Source organism: Opisthocomus hoazin, chromosome 2, assembly GCF_030867145.1.
Source record: "Opisthocomus hoazin isolate bOpiHoa1 chromosome 2, bOpiHoa1.hap1, whole genome shotgun sequence".
In the NCBI taxonomy this organism is placed as follows: Eukaryota; Metazoa; Chordata; class Aves; order Opisthocomiformes; family Opisthocomidae; genus Opisthocomus; species Opisthocomus hoazin.
The window spans coordinates 55,032,302-55,060,281 of record NC_134415.1 but is presented as its reverse complement, the minus strand read 5'-3'; the positions used below and the strand labels follow the sequence as shown (position 1 = coordinate 55,060,281).

General features: G+C 39.5%; 1 protein-coding gene across 2 annotated transcripts; it reads right to left on the bottom strand.

Moving 5' to 3' along the window:
* Positions 1-386: 386 nt before the first annotated feature.
* On the bottom strand, positions 387-27,495 carry WTAP (WT1 associated protein). Of its 2 annotated transcripts, XM_075413722.1 has the most exons (8): positions 27,280-27,494; positions 23,389-23,426; positions 23,247-23,302; positions 16,305-16,363; positions 14,450-14,577; positions 8,523-8,701; positions 3,558-3,712; positions 387-1,608 (listed from the first exon to the last, which is right to left on the bottom strand). In XM_075413722.1, exons 2-8 carry the CDS (start codon positions 23,416-23,418, stop codon positions 1,025-1,027), a joined length of 1,191 nt encoding a protein of 396 aa, XP_075269837.1. In that variant the 5' UTR covers positions 23,419-23,426; positions 27,280-27,494; the 3' UTR covers positions 387-1,024. The 2 variants fall into 2 exon arrangements, 1 of the variants encoding a protein (XP_075269837.1); XR_012763149.1 differs by lacking the exon at positions 387-1,608 and having other exon boundaries at positions 3,624-3,712; positions 7,962-8,701; positions 27,280-27,495.
* Between the last annotated feature and the right edge of the window lie 485 nt (positions 27,496-27,980).

Below are 27,980 nucleotides of genomic sequence, written 5' to 3'. Positions count from 1 at the left end.
GATAGAAAATAACTACCAGAAATTCAGGTTGAGAAATTCATAACTCAACAATAAAAGCATGCTTAAAGGTAATTATTTCATTCTCTGCACCTGTTAAGAAGTCAGTTCCCTCAGGGAGGTATTTAAAAACAACAGGAGTTATATCTGGTTTAAGAGGCTGAATTACTTTTTTTTTTTTCCTCCTTCTGGCAAATAAAGACAAAACCCTTAAAATAAGCACCACCAGGCTGGGCTGAAATTAGTATGATAGTACACACCTGTAACCTCAGGTATTTGGCATGAGCTGATTGGACTGACACAGGAACAAACTCAATTAAAAAAAGCATGTACTGTAAACACACTGCATACAAATAAGCCATGTAAGCCAATGCAGAACAATGAAGAAATTACATTATTAAAAGTTTTTATTTAGGTTTGGTCAGTACAGGTAAGATAATATTGGAGTCACAGAGCAATATGCATAAACAGGATACAACAGTTCTTAAAAACTGAGTAACTATGCACACAATTCATAAACATTCGGTCACCTAAGGAGAAAATGCACAGATGTATGGTGGGAAAAACTGTAATTAACACTGAAACTACTACAGGACTCCTTCAGTAAGTCCATCTTTTAGTGATAAAACTACTGTACTGGGCAAACTTGGCAGTCAAACCCACAGCTATTACGACAAATCTTGAAGGTGGTGTAAGTAGAACAGTATGAGTAAGAATGCCCTTACACAGCACAGGTTCTAGATATACACAGATTTGTACAGACATCATTTATGTTATACTTTATGGAAATAATTTCCATATCAACTTCACATTAACTCATATAAAAATAACTTGAGCTACACAAACGTCCTTTTAGCAACATTCAACGTAATTAACTGTTAAAATTTTCAAAGTGGCAGAGGTATTGAAGCAAAAAGAAACCCACAAAAAGGCAAAATCGTGACAAGTATGCACTAATTTAAACAGCTTCTGGACAGTATCCTCTCCCAATTTAAATGACACTGTATAAAAATGTTGCAGAAAAATGTTACAAAACTGAACCCTGCACATTTACACTGGAGTCCAAACCATTCTGGACATGACGAGAACCCACAGTTCTGTTACCTTTCATGCTCACCGTTTTCTCCTCTTGAGGATCATGATTGGAGTCTGTGTCATTTGAGTGGTGAGTGAGAGAGTTTTCACTGCCAGTGGGAGAGTCTACACTTTCATACCCAGTACTGAGCTGGTTTATGTAGCTACCACCTCCTCTACCAGTTCTATCTTCAGAGTGGTTGGACAGCTTATTACCATTCCCTGGAGAAGCCGGGAAGTCATCTTCCGTGCCGCTACCCTCCCTATAAAATCCAGGCCCAGACGTCCGCTGATGGGAGGAGCTGCCATTGCTTGGTCCGTTTGCCAGGCGGCTGCAGTCTTTACCCACAGCCTCTCCCTGGTCTGTAGGCTCAGAAGATGGAGTCCTGCTGGTCCCTGGGTTGGAGGCCTGGGACTGCTGCTGCTGGTACTGCGCCAACTGCTGGCGAGTCTCCTTCAATTGCTGCTGAAGAACTAGAATGGTACTCTGCATACCCTCTACCTCCTCATCAAGCTGGATGATGAAGTCATTCAATTCTATATAAAGAAAACACATTTGTTGCAAATACTTAATAGCCCATATATAGCTTGAATTTTAAGACAAAAAAAATCAAAATCCCATAACTCAGTATTTTATGCTGAAATCTTTCAAACTATGTTTCAGCCATCAAGTATGCACTGGTTTTGATACTCTGCCTCTGAAGGAGGAAATGCTTCACTACCATCTACACACTTCTTATACTGCTACTCAGAATATATGAGAAGAAATTAGTTTCTGGGCAAGAAAGATAGATATTTGGAAAGCAGCTCAATTCCAACAATTAACATTTTGCAAGTAAATCCTCATGTATCTACTTTTACTCAAGTATAAAAACCTTAGCAGAAATACTGCAAAAGTCACCATGAACCACATCTGCATATAACAGACCCGAATAGTTTAAAAAGCCTATTCAGTGACCAACAAAGATTTAATCACATTACAAGGGAATTTCATCTCTTACTGTTCTTAATCCTTTATACCCTGCGTAACAGGATACTAAAAGACTTTCTTACCAACAAAACTTGCCTAATTCTACAGAATGTTTCATTACTCGTGTACCAAGAAAAAGAATTTTTACAGTTAGATTGCACTTTCGAGCAAAACAAATTTTACCTGAAAACAGTAAAAGAAACACCGAATCCCTTAGTCTTTAATTCAACTTTATCATTGATATGATGGAGCAAATAAAATGCAAACTGCGTATTACTGTAAAAATTCATAAAGTGTTCTTTATGCTATGGAAAAAAATATTATGAAAACTGCTACCGCAGGATTATTATAGTCTTTGTTCATACAGGGAAGAAGCAACAGGGACTAAGAACACACTTCAGTTCTGGAGCTTACTTTACGATACTGCACACAAGAGCAGAAAACTTTAAAGAATATCCATGCTTGCTTCAGTTATGAACTCCTTAAGTTCAGATGAAGTGCATTATCTAAATGGCAGTTAAGCAGCAGAAGGGTAACTACTCCAACAACATGTAACTACAGAAAGAATAATTTACCTTAAGACTGCTAGTTATTACATATTATTTTATACCACTACTATCTCAAAAATATGATCCAGGGCAGGGGGGATCTATCCTTAAAAATCAGACTTCGATAATGCCAGATCAAGTCTATGCTACCTTACAGACTGCAGCTGTAAAACAAAAACATGTCCAAGTTTGTGTCCAAATAGCTTGTGTCCCAAGACTTACCGTAATAATCAGATAACCTACTCTGTAACATTCTACCAAAAAACCCCACTGATTCTACGCAGAACTCACAACTGAAGATTTTTTTTTTAAATTTGCATTTTCCCCCTCCATTTAAACTACACAAGAGGTCAGAGCTCACAGGTAATTTCAATTTAAGTTTACAATGATGTAAAATTTGTACTGTAAATGCAATAATGAGATATTTTTGTTCATCTGAGTTACCTAAGCAAAAAAATAACCCTATTCTTATTCTTAGGCGTTGTTAAAAAGTTGTTGATTTTTTTAAAAAAATAAATTCAAAATGAGTCAAGAGTTCACAAGAAGCATTCTGCTCTCAGGGCATGCTTAGCTTCATGCAACGTTAACAGCTTTCATCTTACCAATTCACCAAAAATGTGTGCAGTCTAAACATTCCCTATTAAATAGCAAGACCTACAGTATGGAGTCTGGCAATTTCAAATTCAAACACTGTATTACAGGAGTGCCAAATCCCACCAGTCTCCCAAAGTTAAGTTTAGTTTGGTTTTGTTTGTTTTTGGGGAGTTTTCTTTATTTTGTTGTTTTTTTTAAGTGAAGAGTACCAATAGTAAAGTCTTGCTTAACTGTCATATTTAAGACTTAAACTTGTCGTATTTTACTCAATACTGCCCTTTCATTCTGGCAAAGATGGTCTTTATGTGTATCATCAGGAAATTAAATGAGCAGAAGTGCAAAGCAACTTCCATTTTCTTAATAAAATCCCTTACCATCCTGACTGCTTTTAAGTTCCTCACTATATTTCTTCTGTAAAGCCAACTCTGCCTCAAGCTGTGCAATACGTCCTTGGGACAGCTGCCTTCCAAGCTCTTGATTCTCCTGGATAAGCATTCGACACTTCGCCATTAACTTTTTGCCCGTTTGGCTGCAAAGGAAAGAGCCATCTATCACAAAATGAATATAAAACCTTCAGTAATCTTCCGCAATCACAGTTACAGACAAAAAGGAGATGCAATTTCTGCATGTCACAATTCAAGGAACATTATGCCTCAACATAATTGTCATAGCAGAAAGTCTCCCTATAGTTACCACATGGTGTTCCAATGCCAGCTGATCTTCTGTCGCTGTCCCATAAAGTGGAAGGCAAGTTTTATTACTGCAAATACGAATAAGCACATTGTTCTTTTTTGATACCAACATCTGGATTATCAGTATGCACAATCCTACATGTGCTAATTCTTAATGGAGTTAAATATTTGATTAAAGATGTGCCTTGTAATTCAAAAGATCAAGTACTGATGAAAATTACACCTGTAAACTGAATTATCAAAAACCTTCATTTATTGTGCCAGTAAAATTTAATAATTAAATGTGGGTGAAGAGAAGAAAGTTTCTTGGGGGAAAATATTAAATTCCATGTTCATTTTTCATAGTGACATCCATTTTTCTTTAAGAACCTCAGACATTCTTTTAAATGCTGTCCAGGTATCCTTGGTTAAAAAAATTAGATGTCTACTTTTCAACTCAGTTTATATATTTGACAGTAATGTACACAGTTTGTTTCATGATTTCTATGGTCTGCTTTTCCTAAGCACATCTTACACCGTGAGGAAAAAAGTAAAATACAGTGAAGAATTGTCAGGAAATTAAGGAAGGAGTATATTATTAATCTACTTCCTTTAGAATCACAGATTCCAAATCACAAGTCATGATCATTAGGATGTCCAGTTTCTGAAAGAAACAGGAAAAAAATATTTTGAACTGACAAGATTTTCTTTACTAAATGGGTAACATCACACATCTTTAATCTTCACGATAAAAACTGCATTGTAAAGCATTATAGGAAGTAGTATGCAAATTAATATATAGGCAATACAGCTGACTCCGTAAGAGAGAAAAATTAACGTCTTTTAAGACTCCTGGTCTGCCAAGGTCAGGACAGCAACCACAAACCGTTCTCCTTTTGATAGGCTTTGCAACATAATGAAGCTGTCCTCTTTTCTACAGAAGCATAAGCTCTGCCAAAAAGAAAACCAACCCAAACTTGAATAGGTTTATTGTGAATTCAATGGCAGGACTTGCATTACTTTTCAAGACCAAGGAGGTCATTTAGTTTTTTTTGTTTGTTTGCTTTTAAACAAGCGACAAAGATTGAAAGAAGTTTTGAGGATTAAAAAAGAACAGGAAATTTCTGCTACAGTTCACAGCCACAGTTCTCTCCTGCAACCAAAATACCCAACCAAAAGAATTTAAAATAATCATCTCCTTATCAACTATCTTTTAAGCATTCAAGCCTTAGACAACTCTTAAGTTCTGCCAACTCTGCCCCATTTAACATTTTCCGACTGACTCTCCCAAATCTTTCAGATGGGCTGCTCCAGAAGGAATCTGGCTGTGTAAAGTCCTGGAAGCCTGAAACTCTGCTAAAGGCAGCAACCTGTTTTCTTTCTTGATGTGATGTCCAATGTCAGGTCCTTGAAGTTTAAATTGTGCTGACCTAATACAGTCCAAGTCGCACACTTAAGATGCAAGTTTCCTTAGAGATGTTCATTCTGTGTAAAGCAGGACCACTTTGGAGATAACCAATGTGACATATCCCAAAAGTTATTAGGCAGACATGCAATGATTTTAGCCATTTCCAAATTCCTGTTACTGTATTCATCATCGCTACAAGCTGAAGAAGTTCACAGTGCTTAAGTCGTTTAATGCTTTTCTCTTCACAAAACAACGTCAACTGTAGAATTATGAAGTACCAGTTACCTTGAAATGGGGACAATTTTAGAATCCCATTAATTTCTTCATGTTAACTCCTGCCAAAATGTAAAATATTTATTACCTGTATAGAAATTTGCATAGTTACCTATAATGCTATTTCTTTCCATCAAAATTTTTCCAGATGTTCTGAACTAGTACAGCACCAAGCAATCTCCTCTTGCAATTTACAAAAAAGACAACACATGCAAGAACACAAAATCCAGTAACTATTAAAATAACTCCTATTAGCTGTAAAACTAAGTTTGGCATTGTTTTCATAAATCCTCTTGAATATACATGCAACAGAACCTGTAAGAATGTAAGTGGTTAAATTTCAGAAGACTAGTGTTTTGTTGTATGAGGCTTACTGCAAATGGTATTTCTACTAATTTTTAATCCAAGTGCATAGCCTCTGTTTAATGATGGTTGAAATAGCTTAGCATAGCCATTCCTTTGATGACATGCCCTTTTGTTTCCCCCTCCAGACATCAGCAATGATTATGCTGTACACCCTTATCTATGGTTAAGGCCCAGAACTAATACCACTTAGGGTTGCAGTTAACATGTTACCCTAAGTCGACCAGCTATGGATCTGAACAGGAGCACTATCTCTTTCAAAAACTAGGCCAGATGTCGTGAAGTAAGATAGCTGCATACAAGGATGGACCATAAAAGCAGCTGGGGGGTGGGTGGGACAGGACACGACACGGGACACCCAGGATGCAAAGAGACTGAAAAATCCTATAAATACTTTATATGAGTCATCATTTCTTTACCTTTCCAGAAACAAAAATCAGTAAAATCTTAACCCAGTTAACGAAGAGAGCCTCAATAATTTACCAGGAAATAACTCTGATTTTCTGTATTCCAGCTACTGCATATATGAATTGTGCACATTCACACCACTAACTTAAATTATATGATGCATATTAGCGTATGCTGTAGCTACAGAAATAACAGAATTGTCTTTCAATACTTTTGCTTGAAAGAAAGTGGCAAGTTACTTGTCTCTCCTCAGTTGTACACACACATTTAGAGCCTGAGGACTTAAGAGAACAACCAACCTGTATCTAAATGTATTAAATAATTTTCTGAACTCCCGAGTTAAAAAAGCAATCTGCACAGCATTCCTCATTATAGTGAGCTTTACAAATGGCTTGGTAACACGTTAACAATTTATTAATGCAAGTCTTACCTCTGTTTTGATGCTAGATCATTAAAATCTTATATACTGCTATAGCAAAATCATTCCAGATGTATCAGTTTTAAAAATGTAAAGTTTTTCTGTAGGTATTTCTTTTGCTGTTAAGTCATTACTCATGAAAAAAAAAATAATCCTGCATAAGTACACTACTCTTCGATCCCGTATCATCTGAAGCACAACAGTTAGGACACTCCCGAGATAAAAAATATGTAATATCTTAATAAAAGTCATCAAAACAGTTCAAATACATCGCCTTCTGTGACAGCTGGATGTCTTTTTTTTTTTAATTTAAAACTGAATCTTCTAGGATCAGACTGAGTCATAAAATGTTGCCCAACTCTTTTGAAAAATCAAAACCTCACAATTACCGAAATCAAACTCAGTTTGCTACGGGGAAAAAAACCACACACAAATGCTATACCAAATCTGCATTTCGCTTTACACACCTCAGACATGCACTCCCAACTGTTCCGGATCGCTACTCTTACAAGTAACTTAGGACAACAGAACAGATGCATCAATAGAGCAGCAAAGGGTCCTTCACTGATTCCACCAAGGAAAATGCATGCATTTAAGGTTTTTCTGGTTTGTTAAAATACTGACTTTGTTTTCAGAGAACGAGACAATGTAGAAATAACAACCTGTTCAATTCTCGTTCATCCCATGAGTTTCACAATACAACAGTATAACCAGCAGTGTTCCTTGAACTATATATTACAACTATTTCAAGGCACATTTTATATAGAAGTGCAATACAAAAAACCCAGGTGTACAAAGGAATAAAAACACCCCACCAACACTGAAGACAGGTGCCATTGTGTGCCTTCTGTATTGAGCACTTGAGATCAGTTCTTAGTATAGAAGATCGAAAAAGTCTCATTTCTGCATGAAAACATGCAGTGAAATACTTATCACAACCAGTTTTTCTTATACACGCTAGTTGTGATCAAATATATATTGCTTCCAACAATTTTCAACCTGCAATTAGATAGAACGTACATTTTCGTACAGTCCTAATTGAGGCGTCCACAGTTATTACCAACCATCCAGAAAACAGTTCATTATTTAGCAACATTGACTTAAGGCTCCATCAAGTGCTAGAGAGCCCAAAGGCTAAACAGTCAAATGTGTACACTACCACTGTTGCGATATCAAATGGCACTCTCATGGCTATTCGAAACTGGTTAGCAAGTAAACTCTTTAATGCAAAATTCACCTCATTGAGTTTTGACCCAGCAGTTCAGTGAACAAGCAGGAAGTCCACAGTCTTATTGGCAAAACTGACTTACAGTGTCTCTAAGTCACTAGGCTCAAGGTTAAGAGCGAAGCATATTCCACTTCTACATTTTACGGGAATTTTACATGTTCAATTCATGATTTATAATCTCTAGGTTCTCTCTCCTCCAAACTGTCTGTAGACACAGTGTGCCACAGACTTAAGACTTCTGTTTCTCCCTCTATTTTCTTCAAATAGAACAATTCTGCAAATGTCTACATGTTCTAGAAAAATTTTTTTTTTCCCCGAAGATGGCCATTTCTTCAGAATAGTCCGACGCCGTCAGGCCTCTGAAGCAAAGGGGGAGAAAAAAGCTGAAACACAAGGTTCATCTGGTAAGTTTTACATTAAGCATTACAAGCTGGACAGTATAAGAATGTGGCTTTTGCCTCAAAACGTCTGAGTCTTGGTGTGGAAACGAGTACTTGGCTGTCCCACCATAGCATTCTCGTAGTGGGACTGTCAGGGAAGTCTTGACTGGGGAGTATTTGTTTTGTTTACCTATCAGGCGTAAATTTCCAGGCACTCAGTTCATTTTGGGCTTGTTCCAGTTTGTCTTTAGTCTGTTCCAGTTCACCTTTCATTTTTAGGAAAAACAAGTTGATGGCTGGGTCCACCATTGTTGATCGCAGTTGGGCAACACTAGGCTGCTGGACTTGCTTGAGGTACTGAATCTGATTCTGCATAAAGTAAGAAACAAGGCTGTTATTTATACAGTATTAATTAAAAATTTAAAGGAATTTAGATAACAATACAAAGTTATTCCAAAGATAATGTCAAGGAAGCTTGCCTTTTTTCATCACTGCACCCTCAAAAAGGCAGGATAAAAATCACTTTTGCCTACCTGTGCATATTCACCCAATCCCCCATCCCACCCTCCTGCCAAGCCTAAACTTGCAAGGCCAATTTTTTCTCCCTTTTTCTGCTTCAAATTGTTTTCTGCATGTCAGTTTACATTTGCCAAAGCATTGATTGGAGCATTGTAATTCTCCCTTTCTTTTACATCTCCCTGCACTCTTTGGGGGGGTGGAGGGGGGAAGAGTACACAGAGTTATCTACTTAAAACAACTAATTTCCATGTAACCTCAGTGAAAGTTATTGTGGAACATTACAGCCAATGTTAACAAGTAATATTTTTAAGCAACTACTAAACAGGTTTTTACAAACTTGCATGTCTTTTTGCAAGTGTAATAGTCACTTATCATGCAAGTTTGCACATTTATGTTTTAAACAAAATAATTTAGAAATATTAACATTAGTTGAACAGATTTTGGTTGTATTTGATTCTCTTGCAATAACCACAATCTGAAAGATTTACAATTTTATAATTTACAACCCAGAAGACCTACAATACAATCAAAATTTCAGGAGGAGTAACTGTGAGGGGATTTCTTTTAAATATAGCAATCATTAGTCAACACTGGTATGTATTTAAATAGGATTAACTTTTTTGAAAGTTTCTTATATTTTAATCCCGTCAAAACAATCTTAAAATGTACTAAACAGTACGGGTTTACAATCCAGCTAATCACTAAAATCACATCAGCCCACACAGAAAGTGTTCATTCTCAGGTTCAATTTATTATGCTCCCTGTAGCACACGTATTTCTTCATCAGCAAGAGGTGAACAAAATCACGAGATTAAAATATTAATTGAAAGTTGGGGGGGTGGGGTGTGCCTCCTGCTGCACACACCTTCTTGCAACCAGACTCAATAGCAACAGAGTTTCACTGAAACAGTACAAGGTATCACCAGCAAAATGAAAGGGAAAGGGAGGTAAGCAAGGGAAAGGAAAGGGAGTCTCCCTCCACACTTTCCTTTACTTAGGACAAGCAGCACAGTCAAAAGCACTGTCAGTTTAACTGTTTTCCTGTATATACAGGTCCTCTGTTACAGGGTCTTTACGCAGCAATGGTCAAGAGAAAGTTCAGTAATAACATTTTATTTACCTTAAAAATGTGCAGTAGTGACCTCAGTCACTTCCTGATTGAGGACAACATGTTTTTATTTATATATTGTTAAGCAGCACAATTCTTGGATTTTACTTCAGCTGAGTGATCTCAAACTTGTTGAAATAACTGAAATATTTCCATTGACTTCACATTAACTTGATATTATCAAAATAAAAATACTTAGCTACTTACAAAAAATTTTTGAAGTAACCATCATACTTTACATTATAAATAGATAAACCTTTATGTGTCCAGAAAGAAACATAACAGGAATAAAGCATCACATAAAAATATTTTCAAGAAATAAAGCACTCAAGAACCCGCCTACAAACATTACTTAGAAACAGGAAATCCAAATTAAGATTATCCTAACATTTCTTGGATGGCACTTTACCCCCCACAGGTCCTTTGTCTCACTGAATGCACAAAATGTTGCTCAATGAATAAGGATCTATTTAATTTATTGGTATTGATATATCTTTTCTATTCACTCAACTTTCCGATGCTTGCACTACTGGAAGTATTTCAACCACATGTCAATTCTTTGTGAAGGCTAGCGCTAGTAGAGAGTGGAAGAGCTCATTTAACAGATGTCTGTACACACACAGATACCCCATCTGGCAACGTATTCCACAAATATAATTATGCTATAGCAACTTGGTTACCCACCTATTTTTAGACAGGCATCAAGATGAAAAACTACCATGTTCCTTGTCTCACCTAGGCCCAGATCCCTCCCCTCCTCTACTGCCAGAAGTAAGAGCCGTAACAGTAGAAGTTGTCCAAAGACATCCACAATGAACAAATCCTTTGACATGAAGAATTTAACAAAACTGAATGCTTACATTTTCAGTTAAGCACCTGTAATCTAAATAAGTACAACTACATGTCCTTATAGAAAAGGAGGAAAGAAACTGCTAATGAGAAGACCAAAAAAACCCACAACAGAACTGTAACCTAAACCACAAGTAGGTTATTAAGAGTAATGACTATCTAGGTACTATAGTCCAACTGCACCCACAGGAAGCTTCCACTCCTTGCTATCTGTTCCATGGAAACCCTATTTGAGTAGCAAAGATTTCCAAATGCCTGTCCACTTACTGACCTGCAGTGGCTATGCAGGAGCTTCAGAGAGGGTTAAGCCCTTTCCCTGAAGTAGCAGTAACTTCATCATCACCTCTGTCAGAAATAAAGCTTTACGTAGAAACAGTAGCTAGTACCTTACCTGCACTTCCCTAACAGCAGCAACCTCTTTTAGGGAGTTTTTCCTGAGAGGGGAAAGGTACCTCAAGGCTGCTGCTGACAACAGGGCACATGAGGTATTAAACACCTGAATGTCAATCTAGCTCTTCAGTTAGCAACCCTAAACAACACGGAGTAAGTTTGCAAGACCAGCCAGACTCACAGTAAGCTCCCAGCTCAAAAGAAACCCATATATTCTGCTGCTAGACTCAGCACAGAGCATGAGAGAATGTACTCAACTACCATCTTGTTTCTTCAAAAAAAGTACTGAAACAGAATCAGGACAATGATACTGGTAGTGCTACTCTGACGTGCACATCTACACTTTCAAGACAATGACTGGTGACTTCTATAAGCTCAAGTAGGTTTTGTTGTGTTTAAACTTTTTAAAAGAAGGGTACAAATTAAAACATCAACTAAGACAAAGTCTATCACATCTCATTTTAAAACGGAGCTAGTATATTTCAACTAGCAAAGTTTTTTTACCACATCAGTAATCAGAAAACTTGTTTATGTTTTTGTCAACTACCACCATTTGAATGTGGTTCGGTGTTTTTAAGTTTTTACCCATTTAAATTTGCAAGACCTCAATGCAATAAGCTTTTAAGTATAAAACATGTCCCCAAAATACATTAAGAATAATATGAACAGTAAGTATTATATGGTAAATATTCATCTGTGGTTTTCAAGAAATGTGACACCACAGACAGTCTTTCCAATTAAGATGTTACAGGAAACATTAAAGGCTTACATATAAAAAACTGTCACTGAAATATTTTACATATAAATACAGATTCTAAAACATGGTTAACTATGCTAAAAATAAAAAAAGGTTATTGTACTGACTAAAAACTAGACATGTCAAATAACTCAGATATGTGAATAGCTTTTTTTCATTTACGAAATGATTCAGCTACGCATAGCTAGCTTACCATCTCAAACACGATTTATTTTGCTACTGTTACTTTACTGGAAAAATACTACCTAGCAATACAAAGTCAAGCAGTCCTTCAGAACTACTTAAAACTACATGCACTTGAACCTGAAAACACTTTAAAGGTGCCAACTCTCTGCTGTAGCTTTTAACCCCCTCCTTCAAGGATGCATCTTCCTACCTCCATGCACTATGGAGGAGATTACACCCTTGATGTTATTCACCTAGAAAAACATAAGCCACTTGAGGAGTGTGGGTGTGCTTGGTTTTGTTTCTTTTTGGTGGGTTAGTTCCGTTCTGTGTGTATATCCCCCACCCTTTTTAAGTACACTGAAATTACTAAAAGCTCTTCACAAGTCCTTCTAAACAGATGTCCTATGCATCACAGCTATAAACATCTATAACAACGTGCAGCCAAAAATCCTGTAAATCTTCATGATCTTGTAAAACAACTCGTAGTCTTAAATACTTGAATTTCTTGTCTAACTCATTTTTTGGAGGTAGGGAAGAAAAAAGGTGAAAACAGTACACAAATTTGGTTTTGGTGAAAAAGTTACATGTCTTTTTTTTCAGTATTCATCATTTCAGCTCTATGCTTTGAAGTTCAAAAGAAAAAACCTCTTATTACTGCTGTTCCTCACAGCAGGATTTATCAGCAAAATGAAGAAGAAAAGTAGGATCAATATAGTAGTCTTACTACTAGGGAAGTGTTGCAGTACAGTGCCAGAACAGTTCTTCATTAGCATCCTGGGCTGCATTAGGAGGAGTGCTGCCAACAGGTCGAGGGAGGTGATCCTTCCTCTCCACTCGGCACTGGTGAGACATCTGGAGTACTGGGTCCAGCTCTGGGCTCCCCAGTACAAGAGAGACATGGACATATTAGGGCAAGGCCAACTAAGGGCCATGAGGATGACTGAGGGCTTGGAACATCTGACATACAAGCAGAAGCTAAGAGTGCTAGGGCTGTTCAGCCTGGAGAAGAGAAGGCTCAGGGGGATCTTACCAGTGTGCATAAATACCTGATGAGGGGAGTAAAGAAGGCGGAGCCAGACTCTTCTCAGTGGTGCCCACTGAAAGCACAGAAGGCAATGGGCACAAATTGAAACACAGGAAATTCCACTTAAACATAAAAAAATGCTTTTTGCTGTGAGGGTGGTTGAACACTGGGTACAGGTCACCCAGAGATGTTTTGGAGTCTTCATTCCAGAAGATGCTCAAATCCCAGCTGTGCACAGTCCCTTCCAATCCCAGTGATTCTGCGATTCATTTTTTGCCACTGCAAAGTAAACTTTACTTCCTCATTTCTTCTTTTTATACCAGTGCTTGTTACAAACTAAAGTCATCTTATGGTCTTCAGAGCAGTGAAAATAACGTGTACAGGTTAAGTGCCACACTACTATAACTGACAGCTCTGAAAACCTACAGGAAAAAAAGAAGGCTACAAGAACATAAGAGAGGAAAGCTACATTCCCAGTTATTAGTTTTGCACAGAGCTTGTACTTTTTGTAAGAGAAGCTCTCAAGAGTATGTTACACAAACTAGCAATAAGAAGCTTTTTACAGTCTTCCCTCAGGAACTGCCGAATTAAAGCAGCAGGTGAAAATTACGTTAAGAACGTAATCCAAAAAAGATTAAAATTCCAGAAGTGGTAGAAGAGAGTTTCAAGAAACCAAAACCAAACACAGAAGAAAACAAAGTCACAGAAATAAAGGAGGGAGAAACAGAAACAACAAAAAAGGCATTCAGTACAAAGAAAGTCAGAAATCCCGAAAAACAGATCTGCCAAATTTCAAAATAGCTCCCTCTAAAAAAACTAGTAGCTCTCTCCCCTTCCTAGCCAAATGGATGTAGAATCTTACAAATACCTTGCTGTCCAAATTCAACATAAATATCAGCCTAAAATCTCCTAAATGAAATCCAGTAAACACAGTCTTATCCTGATGTTTCAATTTGTTCCTGCATCCAATGATAGTCAGAAATAACATTTTGGGTAATTATGCACAGTTGATAAATCCTAGAAGAAAGCAAGCACGGCTCATGCAAGAACTAGCTTGGTTCTGAAGCGAAAATCCTTCCAAGCACCACTGCAGCTAAAAATCAATGGAAGTAACTAATATTACAAAAGCAAGCTTAAGAAATGATCTTTACTCATTCAGTGAAAGTTTAGGTGCCCTGTCATTTCTTTAAGCACAGAAAATAAGATGCTATAGGTATAAGAAAAACATAGCACATGGGTACTGGCTCAAAAGCTGATATTCCTGTAACAGTGTGAAAACACTTAGCCTCTCTAAATACTTACAGTACACTCTTGCATCTCCTGTTCCTTAGTTGCCAGCCTCATCACCAGAATATTTTCTCTTCGGGCAGACTCTTGCTGTTGCTGTTTCAACTTCTCTTCAGATTCTCTCAATCCCGTCACATCATTAGCTAACACAAGTACAACACAAAAAGCACGTTTTGTAGCATCCCCTCATGAACAGTTTAAGACAACTACAAGAACGTGAAAATTAAATTCCTAAACAACAAAAGAGCTACATAAAGAAGCACAACTATAACAAGCATAAATAAGAAAAATCAAGCTATCATTAAGTATTAGAGAAGCTGGACAACAGTTAGTTCTAAATACATCTTTCTGATCCTTCCTTAAGACTTACTACACTTTTGAAAATGTTTCCATGTTTATACAGGAGATAACTTCCAAATTGCTTGCTTAACCAACCACTATTACAAATTGCAGTCTGAAACTTGGAAAGTTGGAACTGCCCTAGTACCTATATGAAATGTTGAGGCCAGGGTGAGGGAGGGGGGAAGTCTACACTTGCAAAAAAACCCCAGTAATCTGTAAAACAGTGCCATTTCTGGTCTATCCCCAAACTGGTCTCAATACTACCATAAGTAAACAGTGAGACATCAGAGAACTTCAGAAATGGCAGTTCAGTTGCAACTAGAAGAATTCTTCTGATCCACCAACATTTATAAAACACAAGATAAGGCATCACAGCACATTTCCAAATCACTCAAATGGGAACACGTGCAAGCAGCCCGACACAAACAGTATATGTTCACTCTGCTACTTGTCATTTATAAAATGACAGAAAGTTGGAATAATTAAAATCTGTAATTTTTCTAATTACTTGAGAGTGCTGGGCTGTAAATGTAACTAAGACCATCACAAATTGCTCCAGTACTATTATTCCTAAATAATTCTTTCCAGATAATAACACTGATTACTACAACCTGCACTAGAGTCTTCAGAATTGAGAAACAGACAGTGTTACAACTTATTTATGTTAGGACAGTTTGCGATTAGAATCAAATCAGCTGCTTATGTTTGCTGTATTTTAGCCTCTCCAAAACTCAAACATTATGGGGTTGCAGAAGAGGGATATAACAGAGAAGAGAGAGAACATCAGTTTGGACTGACAGAAAAAAACCCTTCAACTCGGTGGTACTCCTTTAAGTATTCAGACTGCAAACATACGCAGAAAACATGAAACAGCCTGTCTCTACCTGCGAACACCATTTTTAAAAGTGATTTAGGATTGGCGATGCAGTCAATTCCAGAACGTATGCAGCTTTTCTCATTTGAGTGTAGGATGTTTTTCCCATATTGTCTTTTGACAGACTGAAGTACAGACCAAGTTTTAAAGACCACATAAGATTGACAACCAAATATCTAATTTGCCTGATCAGTTCAAACACTACTTGGGGACCCATTTGAGACCTCTACCTCCACAAACTATTGCCCCTCCCACATGGTTTACAATCCTGTAAGACTACTGAAGGCACAAACATCATGGAGTAGTAACGGAAAAGTCCTGCAAATACACCTATTTGTGGGGTTATGTTTTGAGATCTTCTCCTCCCCCCCCAACCCCCAGCAGTCTGGGTACAGATGGTCCTACAGATGTAAAAACAGACTTCTTAAGTGCTGTGCAAGATTGCAAAGGAAAACAAGTGGCTGAGAAAGCTGGGAAAGGCTGAAAACTTACACTAGGAAAGAAAAACTGGGACCCTTTTTCTGACAAATAACTGACATATAGATTATTACCTCTTATTTCTAACTGTTTTAGAAAGCACGGACATTACTTGAACACTCTGCTTTATACAAACATTCAGGTAACTCACACCATTTTGAAACTTGGCTAACTTACAATTAAGGTCTGTGTACTTGCCCTCCAGAGCTTGCACGTATGCTTCATATTGTTTCCACCTATTGCAGAGAAGAAGAGAAAAAAAATTTCTGAAACTGTTTATTAAATCATCTCATTCCTAGATTTTCAGAGCACATGTTTAGACTATAATCAGAAAATGTCAAGAGGGAATTACACAACTGCATAAAAGACAATTCCGGTTTTACAAAAGGGGCTTCCAATCATGAAAATAGTTACATCCACCTCGCATCTCAAAAGGATAAAAAGGTAGCTGTGCATTGCAACACTTAAAATTGACATCTTAAAACTGACTATAATATTTTGGATAAACATTGGGTTCAAACACTTCTTAGTTATCTGTGTAAAGTACCTAAGATGCATCTCGTTCTCAAAGCAGAACAATTCAAACAAAATTGTGTAACAGAAACCAAAATACAAAGACAACATTAAGTCTGTTACGAAGTGAACAACAAGACAAGCAGAAGTGTATTACAATACACTTGAATTCCCAGCCTAGGTTAAGTAGTTATACCAGCTCATTCAAACCAAGACCATACTCCAATTACAATCCTCAACCAGAAGCCAAACAGTTTACTAACTCTTTGTAGGCATGTTATTTAAGCAATTCATCCACAGTCAGAAAACTTCACACTTAAAAACCGCATTGCATTCGATACAGACCATCAAATCAGTAGCAAGTAACAGTCTGCAGTAAAGCTTAGCATGACATGCCTTACCAAAGTTCACAGGATATTTTTTTTATTATGTTTTGTTTGTTTTTGAAGAAGTACTTTGCTTCTAACTATGTGTCTTCCTCACAATGGTAGAATTCTACATTATGAAACAAATTCATCTAATAGCTTACTACTACAGAAGCGGAAGGTTTCTGTTCTGTCCTCCCAACTACCCTTTCGCTTTACCATCTATTTCACACCAGACTCATCATAACTGCTCTATTTTAACTCCCTAACCTACACCACCACCTCAACCAAAACTATAAAACCTAACTCTGGAACATTTTTGACCTTTTAGTGAATTCAAATAGCTCATTAAAGGGTCTAAAAAGCATCAGGTCTGTAACAGCAAGCGAGATCACATCAATGGGAAAAACAAATGTAAGCACAAGATCTCTTCCTCCTAGCAGCAACAAAATTTTGCATCTCTTCAGCTGAAGATGAAATCAGCATGAATTATATAACTCTCTTGCACTCTGTTGAACAGAGTAGTTGTATTCCCACTTAACCCTTAAACTTCTCTCTCAGCTCTTGAACACTGTTAGAAACAATCACCATTTGACTACAAGAGTTCTAGGTTAGTTCAGGAGACTTCAATCCCCCCAAAGTAAAACTGAAACTGCCTACTACATAGCAAACTCAAAGAGAGAAACTAATTTCCACATGAAAGAACTACACTAAGTAAAACAGTTGGTTTTCAAATAGATATTTCTAAGTTACATCTCACAGCCTGAAAACAGTAATGCTGTCAAAATAGTCACACACACACACACACCCCATAATAGGAGTTATACAAAAAGCAAGTGAAAGGCAGACCTGAAACAAGTTAAGCAGACATGACAGACCATCACTGGAAAAAAAACACCCCACACATGTAGCCTACAGTCACCAAGAACATCAGAGGTAATACCCATAGGTCATCTCTCAATAACTGCTAGTTTTTAAGCAAGAACTGAAGTCCCAGAGAAGAAAATACAGAGTGCACTAGGCCATGCCACGGACTTTTCAATTCACAGGCCTGCCAACTCTTTCAGAAACACAACTATTCAGACGTAACATTTTTTCAAAAACCTGTTGAAGACCGTTGCAGTCCATCTTCAAACAAGGTCACAAATTTGTAGAGAACAAACTTGTGATCACCACACTGACATACTCAGAGAGAATTCAACAATCAAGCGAACAATTATAAAACTTGACCTTCTTCTATCGCAGCAGCTTTAATTTCACACACAGAGACTGTCTCAATTTTGCTACAGCTACAGAAGACCTCAGACGCAATTTTCTCTTCTAGCAATTGATCTGGTTTTCACCTCACTTCAGACAAACCAGAAAGCTAGCAACTAGCAAAGACAAAAATAAGAAGCAGGCTTATTTCATGCGATTAAAAAAAAAAAAAAATCATTAAAACAGACAAATAGACTAAAAGCATCAAAACAAAAAAAGAAATAATTAAAGTTTAAAAACATCCTCATTAACAAAGCAGACCATTCTTATAAATAACTTCGGCTCGGGAAAATAAGCAAATATATTAGTAGGCCCTTACTGAAAGGGGATCAATTCCTTTTCAATGAAATTTGCAGTTGTGTGTCTTCATCTGATGTGTATGTACTTCTGTAGTGACACAGATCTAAGTTCTTAAGTCTTCTCTTGTAGTAACTTCTGTTCAGTGCCTTTAATTTATTTTCCGAAATACTGCCTTCCCAGCTTATTTCACTCTGGTCTTTTCCCCTTGTTTACTGTAGTAGCATAGATCATTAACAGAAGGAATTAAAGCAGAATTCTGATCTTTGAAAAGCTGAAGTTACAAAGTTGTGGTTTCTGAAGTTATGCAAAAGAAAATAAAAAGCAAAACAAGGAACTATGACAGAATAAAGCATTTTAAAAAAACTAAGATGCTGAAGATCATTGACAGTATTTTTAGTGCTCCAACTCTGAACACTTAACTCCTTTTTTTATTCCTTCTTCTCTGTTTATTATGTCTACACTGATATGGGAGACCAGACGATCCTATGATCAAACAGGGCAGGTGTAAAACTCTATTTTTAGGTACCAAATAACTACATGAATGGTGTTTCGGTCTGTAATACCATTCTCTAAATGAACGATTCTCACATAAAATCTGGTTTTACCTGAACAATAAAAAAGCAGTATTTTCAGCTGCACCACTTCGGTCTTACATTGTACAACTGAATCTCCACGCACAACAGTTATCCTTCTACACTTTTTTAAGCAATACAGACTCCCAGCTGCTGACATGCAAGGCTGAGATGAGCCTGCATTCCCATTACATGAATCTCCCATGCCAAGTTTTCACACAGAGCTTGAAAGAGGTGACAAGGACAGCAAGTTTGTGGAATGCTGTAATGATGCCTTTGCTCAGTGATGGAATCTCAGCCACGTCACATTGAAACCAGACAGCAGAAGCTAAGGCTGACCTAGCAGTGGATGCAGCATCATCTAGAAATCCCAGCTACCAATCACAATTCAAGTACAGTCCAAGGGTTCAGAACTACAAGTGAACAAAAAAAAAAGTGTGCAAGTACAATCTGAAGCCTCCATTAGATCCTACTGCTATCAGAAACAGTCAGCTGATGGCTGTCACCACATGCCATAGAGTAGGCTTTTATCTCCGATTCAGTTAGAAACTTTAATGTAAACTGTATCCAGAAATACTGTACTTCTTTGCATAAAAGCACGCAACTTCCCCATAAGACACCAGAACACATTAAAGACCTCTGATAAATTATGAAAGTTTCTACATAAATAGCAATCCTAAAAACTACATACTTCAAACTTTCCAGCTAGCTCACATTACAGGCTCTTCAGAGAAGATTTTTGGCCCTAAATACATTCTAAAGTTCAGTAAAAGAAACCTTAAAAAAACCAAACCAGTAGCAATACAAAAATAAATATTTTTCTTGTGCTGTCACACCCTCCCATCCCCCCCTCCCATTAAAATCTGATGATTGCTGCTAGCACATCTTCAACTACAGTAGGAAAACCTTTCCTTCTGGAAAACTTTTCTGCCTTAGTCAAAGACGATATATCCTTTCTACCAGGTTTCATCTACACACAATACCTGCATTAGTTAACTTTAACCGACATAAGTAAAATCAACACTTACAGCAACGCAAATAATTGAGTTTTCAATTAACTTATTTAAGAATTTGTGCACACTTGCAAAAGTTTCTTTAAATAAACCAGTGATTTATAGGAACTCACTGGCTAGACCTTAAGTCTGACGGCTTTCTTCCCAAGATCCAAGAAAGAGATAGTTCTCTTCACACATGTAATGTAAGAGATGCACTGGCTACGCAAACCTGAGAGCTGCGTTGACCTCCTTGCCCCATACTGCTCCTCCTGGTACATCTGTGGAGAACTCTGGCAGCTCATCAGTGAACTCAAGCATGGAAAAAAGACAAAGGCTTAAAAGCCAGCTTTCTTCTCTCCAATTGGTTCTGTTTCACTCAGTATCCCCTTCTTGATCTGCTTAGTAGTTCATGTCAGTAATCTGATGGCTAAACAGCGACAACCTGAAGAGCTTCACTGAAGAGCTACTTGGAAAGCTACTAAAGAACAGACAGAGCTGTGCACAGAACTAGGAAGGCAGTCCCTCCATCAGATTTACATTCAAGAGGTTCCTTACAGCCTCACAAGAACTAGAAGGTAATTGAGCAGCATTATGTAGGTTATTTCATTTCCTTCGTTCTCTAAATACTACTACTCAGACTTTTTAAGACTCCATGGCTTCAAAATACCTCTGTAAAACACCACTACTTTTCTTGAAGCACCCATTTTTTATGCTGAGCTTTGGGGTTCACTTTTTCCAAGAAAAAACGATAAGCACTTAGGGGGTAGGGCACACAGACTATTGCACGTAAGCCATTCCAAAAGCAACTGGCTATATGTCCATGCTGATTGAAGTCCAGTAAAAGCATTGCATTTCCTCAGAACTGCTTGTTTAAATCAGGGTGCTTCAGTGTTTTACAGACTAACCACTACGCTAAAGGATCATGGCAATACTGATCAGATTTTCAGCTGTGATCCATAAAATGCTTTGTTACTGTGTCACTGGCTCTTCTTTCTTCACAGAAGCTGCTACATAGTCAAGCAAGTAGCTACTGCATCAAAAATGGGAGGGGAAAGATGAAGGAGATGAGTCCACAGCAAAAAGTAATGAGACAAGCAGAAATTCCCAAAAGGCTGGACTGAAAAGCTTCTTGTTGATTCTCCTCATATTTAATCAACAGAAATTAAAATGAGCAAATCTAAATTAGGTACTTTGTGGAAAAGAACAGTGAAATCGGCATTCACTGCACAGGAACTGACAAGAATGAATTAGTATTTTCTATGTATGTATTCTATCAGTGCAATTGTACAGCAATGATGATATATTACCTAAAAGACCAAAAGCAGATGACACATGCCTGTATCTTAAAAAGCATTTGCCCCAAAGCGTGGACCAAAAAAATGCATTCTAAATCTCAATTTAAGACAATCCAGTAGCGGTCAACACACGGTTTTCTATGACTGACAGTAGTAGAGATGCCTTTAATTAAAACATGACATACATGTCATAGTGTTCTATTTTTATTCCAGCCTACAAAGCCAGCAGTTAGTGTAGTAACTGCAAGTTTTACATGAAATCACAATTAAAGGTGAACTTACTATACATCCATTAAATATGCACCCATTAAAAGAAAAAACAACAGTGCTCATAGGACTGTTTAAGGCAAACAAATAAGATGGACATGGCCAAAACGGCATTTAAGGTTTCCAATTCTGAGTATGACGGACAATTATTCTCCTTAAATCCATCCAGTGGCCTTTCTGAGCGCAGAAGTTGCTTTGTCTACACTAAGAAGATGACTTGATAATAACACAGCTGTCATTAGCAAATTCCCTCCTGTCTCTTCATTAACAGTTTAGCTGCTGACATATTTTATCTCCTGAGGCGTATTCCATCACAGGAATATATGCTGGAAATGATCTCTTCTACAGCAGTAACTAATCATTGCAAGTTACAGAAACTGGTTACAGTTGGAAGTCTTTTTTTGTTTTCACACTATCAATCAGAAAGCAAGTTGCACAGAACCTATGCTTTGACAGGAAATTTATAGATGGAAGCAAGGGCATGGCTCTGCTGACTCAGGAGTTCACTATTTCTGCGGATAATCTTGACTACAGAAACTTCTATAAATACGTTCACAAGGCCTAAACCACTTAACATCAAAGAAGCATTTCTGCCTACTGTTTAAACACATTATCCTTTACTACCCAAAAGACCAGATACTCAGAGGAAGCCAGAACCCAGGTTTACACATATGAAGCCAGATTAAGTTGACTCCCCCTGGAAAGAACTGTCACTCCAGAAGTAGCTGGCAGGACAGTTTGCCCGGAAGAGGGAGCAGCTGATCTATACATTCAGTGCATCCTCATGTTTCCACACAGTTCAGTCTTTGTTCTATGGAACAGCAATACTTGAGGGACCCTAATAATACTAATAACTTACAGCATACAAAAAGCCAAGAGCTAAAGTTTACCAAAATGCTCACACAAACTTACTCTAGCAGATAAACAGATGACCCACAGATCCCTAGTTCAGTTAGCTCCTTTTTTACAAATCAGGACATTCAGGTATGCAGAGGCAAGTGGCTTGGGCTGGTTTCTGTAAGCAGGTAGTCTGCATGACAGGATTGCCTATCATTTTTTCCATGGTTAACACTTAGCTTTCTAAAAGCTGAAAAAGATAGCCAGGCTCTTCTTTATGCAAGTCCTAGGCAATGAAAGCTTCCTTTTAACATTGTACTGTCAATATCTGAACATGCCGAGAAGAACGCATGGACTATGAAAACCTAAAACTTACTGTGGGTGTTAGGAGTTGACATTTTTCTGATGCTTAAAAATAACTTGCTATCTAGCAAGGAATGTTAAGCAAGCGTATCTTCTAGAGTTACAAGTGAAAAAAAACCCTCCTACTCATGTATTACAAAATATTGTTCAGCATTTTGTCTCTTTGAAAAAAGTGTTTCCTCCCAAACTATATATAAAAATATTTGAGACAAGAACTTTAAAAGATATGTATCATGAAAAGGATAAAATAGTTGTTCAGAACAAGGATGCTAAAAACAACGGAAGAGGGAGGTCACACATCTTCCATTGAAAGTTCACAAAAACGATGAAGTGGAAAAACTGCTTTTTACTTTACCTTAAGATGAGCTCATCTCTAGGTAAAACCTTAAAATCTGCTTCGCTAAGGCGAACCTAGGGAGCAAAAGGAAAAGCACAACTTATCAAGCTGTCCTGATCACCTAGGGGCAGGGGGAAGTCACAAGTATTTTTAAACATACCTTCTTTGGGAGAGGTTCTTCATTCGTCATTGTGAACTCTGAAGGGGGAGAAAAAAAAAAGCTTTATTTAGTGTAGTTACTAGTGTACATGAAATACTGACAAAGTCAGAAACGTGCACTTCTAGCCATATTTTTTTAATTTGCAATATTAGACTACTGAAATATTGGTTCTACACAATGCAGAGCCAGAGTACAAAACAACACTATGACAAGTTTGCTGCTGTAATCTAGATAAAAAGTCAACAGATGCATTTTTTCCTAAAAGGTAATCACAACTTTCTTTAGATGTCAAAAAAAAACCTATTAGTAATCAATGCTTCCTATTTAATTAGGCAAACCCATCCAACTTTGTCCATATCTGTTTAGGTCATACTGTCATTTCTGATGTGCCTACATCTATTTAACATTACATTTAACAAGGCAGAAAATAATCAGGGTCTGAGGAAAGCAATTTATACTACTACTTCAGTATCTCTTTGGAATAAAAGTAAATCAGTTGTGAACATTATTATGAATGTTTGGGTTCTATCAAAACAACATGTTCTTCCAAGTACTTATTCTCTTAAGATTCTGATAAACAGCAAGTATTACACAGTTATTTCAAAACCCTCATTAATGATTTTAGGAAAAGATGTCAAATAAATGGCTTGGATACACCATCAAACTCAATTCCTCTTGTGTGTATGTAGCACAATAGGATTGCATTGTGCTAGGTTAAATAGTCACACTTCCTTGGGTTACAGGACATGCTTCCTTACCTCAAGACAATAATACGTATTTTCTACAACTATGTTTATATAAAAAAAAAAATCAGTCCACAAATATTATAAGCATACAAATGACAACAAACGCAAGGTTTGCTAGAGGCATGCACCTATGCAATATGCTTTCCAACAGAGAAGCTGCATATAATGTTAAGATTTGACAAGCTTGTAAAGCTGCTGTGACGCACATGTAGCAGGAAAAGGATGTCTCAACTCTTTGGTTGTGAACACTTAGATCCACAAAAAAGTGCTCTTCAGCAGCAAAAAAAATATTTTATTTTCTCAAAAAGACTTTTACAGACTACCTTATTGTATTCTCACAACACCACCCAAGGAATTAATTTAACTTTTCCAAATCTTAAGACAATCAAATCCTAAAATTGCTCATCAATAAGACAAACACATGCCAAATGAACTAAAGGCTCTTCAACCTACAGTACGCACTGACAAATACACCGCACTCTACCAAACAAGGCCCTGGTATTTAAAAAAAAAAAAAAAAAACAAACAAAAAACCACCACACAAAACACACCACCGCAAAGCACCACCCTCCCAGCCCCCGAAACTACTAAAAAACCTCACACCAAGTACAGTGCACAGATGAAACAACTTCCAAGCCTTTCATAAAGTAAAAACTAACATTAGAACCCACAGAAAGGTTTCCAAAAACATTCAGTAGAAGCAGCCCACTGATGAATGACAGCTTCCTGTCCCTAGCCTTACAACTCACAGCCACTGAAGTGCTTCCATACCCTAAGAGGTCCCCCCATCTCCACCACCTTCCCTCTCGCACACACAAAGTTACTCCAGCATTTTCATTTAACTTCCCGATGCAGTTCCTTATCTGAGACTGTTTTACCGAAAACGTACCTTAAATATATTCCAGCATAAGAGACTTGATACGAACCGCCAGTGCTCAACTCAGTCATCCAAAACAACACAGCATAAGTTGAGATCACAGGTGGAATGCTCCTGACCCCTGTGTTTAGGTTGCCTACCTCTCCCCCTATAGCGCTCCTAAAGATTTTTACAATCTTTTAACTCCTTCAGTGTTCAAAAGTAGTCTTGAAGATCTCAGAAAGATTTAAGCCCTCAGCAGAGAGAAAAATGCTTTTCAGACATCCCACAGGACTACAGCTAACACCAATTAAACTGTGCACAGATGATGCCAAGTCATTATTCACGTGGTCCTCAGAAAAGTACCAGAAGCACACAAATATCCAAAAAGAGGAGTTCCCCAAAGAATCGGCTTCTGAACCCTGCAGCAGCAGACAACAATTATAAACACTTGATTGTTACCACAGTCATCACTGCAAGAAATCAAAGGCCGATGCTCCATCTTCCCCAGACCTTGTGCAAGGTTCCAGCACTCAGGTCTCTACAGCAGCACCAGACCTGGCTACTCCAGCCTCTACACCCAGCACATCACCATTCACAAAGCCATCTCTTCCTTCCAGAGAAGAGCAGGAAAGTGCTGAAGACTGAGGTTACAGGCCACCGCACTTCAGAAGTTACTGTCTTACCGCCACCTACTATCACTTGGAGTGACAGAACCATACACTTCAAAAAACACACAAGCAAAAAATATTCTACAGATTATTTTGGAAAAGCTAGGTTGATCACATCTACAGATAAACACTAGTGCTCTTCCCGTATGCGTGAATTTCACCTCACTACTCACATGCAACAGGTTTTTTTGGCACCTACAGTAACTTCCCAAGAGCTCAGAGATTTATTACTGCTATATATTTCTACCATTGTGCTCAGTGTTCTTCAGAAACGTTAAGAGCATCAGGCTGACTACATCAGTTGTCACAGTGACCTCCCTTAGCTTTCTGTTCATTAACACATGAATTGGTATGCTACAGACAATAACATTACAACTGAAACATTCATTTAATACCGTAACTTTTCAAGTACTGTGCAGCAAGAGCTGCTTCTCGTCTCTTGTCTCTCCTCTGAAAGACAGGATCTCTCTCCTACGCGTATCACAGATATTTTGCAAGAGCACGATGAAGTGCCACTTTCTACAACAAAAAGAATCAACAAAAACAAAACTCCCGTGTAACTGACTGGAATTAATACAATTATACTTTATTATTTATATGATCAATAGCTTAACGACGGCTGCTACGTGCCACTCCTGCTGCCTTATCTGCTCCTGGCAACCAGCAACACAAAACCATAGTCCACACTTAAAATAACGTGGTCACAGGCACTGAATGAATTTTTATGTAATCTCATCAAGCTTTGAGGTTTTAATGACAATTTAAATATGAAGAGAGTTGAAATGTGGAAAGTGCACTTTAATTTGGGGAAATCCAGTAGTCTGGACACCTTTTACTGCAACGGTTAGAAACCATGGGATGTAAGGATTAAAAAAAAAAAAAACAACTAAGAAACAAAGTAATTCAATAACACCAGGTAAGCTGCTTTACTAGTTACTCCTGAGGTAACTGCCAGTTATTTTAACGATATGAAAAAGAGCTCCGCGGGGAAAACCCCGGCACAGGCTCCAGGCTCCCGAAATACCAAAAAAAAAAAAAAAAAGGCTTCAAAATAACACCATGACTGGGCAGACTTCACATTCGCCTCAGCAGCCGCGGCCTGAAGCCGGGTCCCGCACCCCCCCCCCCGCTACCGCCGGCGAGGGCCGGCCGCGCAGCCCCGCCTCCTGCGCCGAGACCCCGGCGGCGGGACAGGGCTAGGGCCGCTGACGGGCCGCCTCACGCCGGGCGTCTGACAGACCCCGCTGCCGCCAGCCCAGGCACCGCCCGCCCCGCCGGGCCGCCCTCGCTCCTCTCCCACAAGGGAGAAAGGGAACGCGTCTCCCGCGCCCGGGGGGCGGCGGCGGCCGTCGGGGCCGTGCCCGGGCGTGGCGGCTGCCGAGGGCCGGCGGGGGAGGATCGCGGCCGAGCAGCCAGGCCGAGCTCGGGGCCTCGCACAAAATGGCTCTAAGGGCTTCCGCTCCTCCCCCTACCGAGACGAGGGACGGAGCCGCCGCCGCCGCCGGGGTTGGGCGTCCCGGGACCGCGCGGTGCCCGGCCCCTCCCGGCGAGCGGGAAAACGGCGGTGCCGGGGGGGGGGGGGGGGGGCTCGGCGGCGGGGAGGAGCGCGGCCACTCACCTCCCGCCCGCGGTGCGGAGGCCTCGCTCTCCCGGCACGCTCGCTGCCTGGGCCGCACCCGTCACATCGAGGGCGAAACGCCGCCACCGCTCGCGCCTGCCGCTGTCCCCGCGCCCGCAGCCGGCTCTGCCGGGACCGCCGCTCCGGACCCGGGGTGGTCGCCGCCGCGCCGCGTCCCCCCCGCCCGGGCTCCCTCGCGCGCCGCTCCCGCCCGCTCTTTATTTGCGGATTCTCTGCGCTACAAAATGGCGCCCAAGGAGGAAACGAGCGCCCGGCCGCCCCGCCCACGGGCCGCCCCCAGGTGGGGGGAGGGCGGCTGCGCGCGCAGCCAGCGCGGGACGGCGCGCGGCAGGGCGGGAAGGGCAGCGGGCAGCGCGGCCGCGGCCCTGGCCCCGGCCCACCCGCGGAGCTGCCTCTGAGGCGGCCGCCCTGGCCCGGGCGGCAGGCGGCGCCGGGGCGCCCCCGCCTCGCCGATGCGACGGTTTCCTGGGGTTGTCTGAGCGCTGATTTAAAGCCTGTCCGTTAGGGGCGGAGGGCAGCCGGCCGCGGGGCATCCTGGGGTGGGGGGGGCGGAAGGATACGGGCGCTGTGCGGCTCCTCTGCCTGCGCCGCGGCGTGGCCCGGGGACTGGCGGTGGGAGGGAGCTCCGGGGCCGCCGGGGAGAGCCGAGCCGCCTGGTGCCTGCTTGGAAGGCCGGCGGG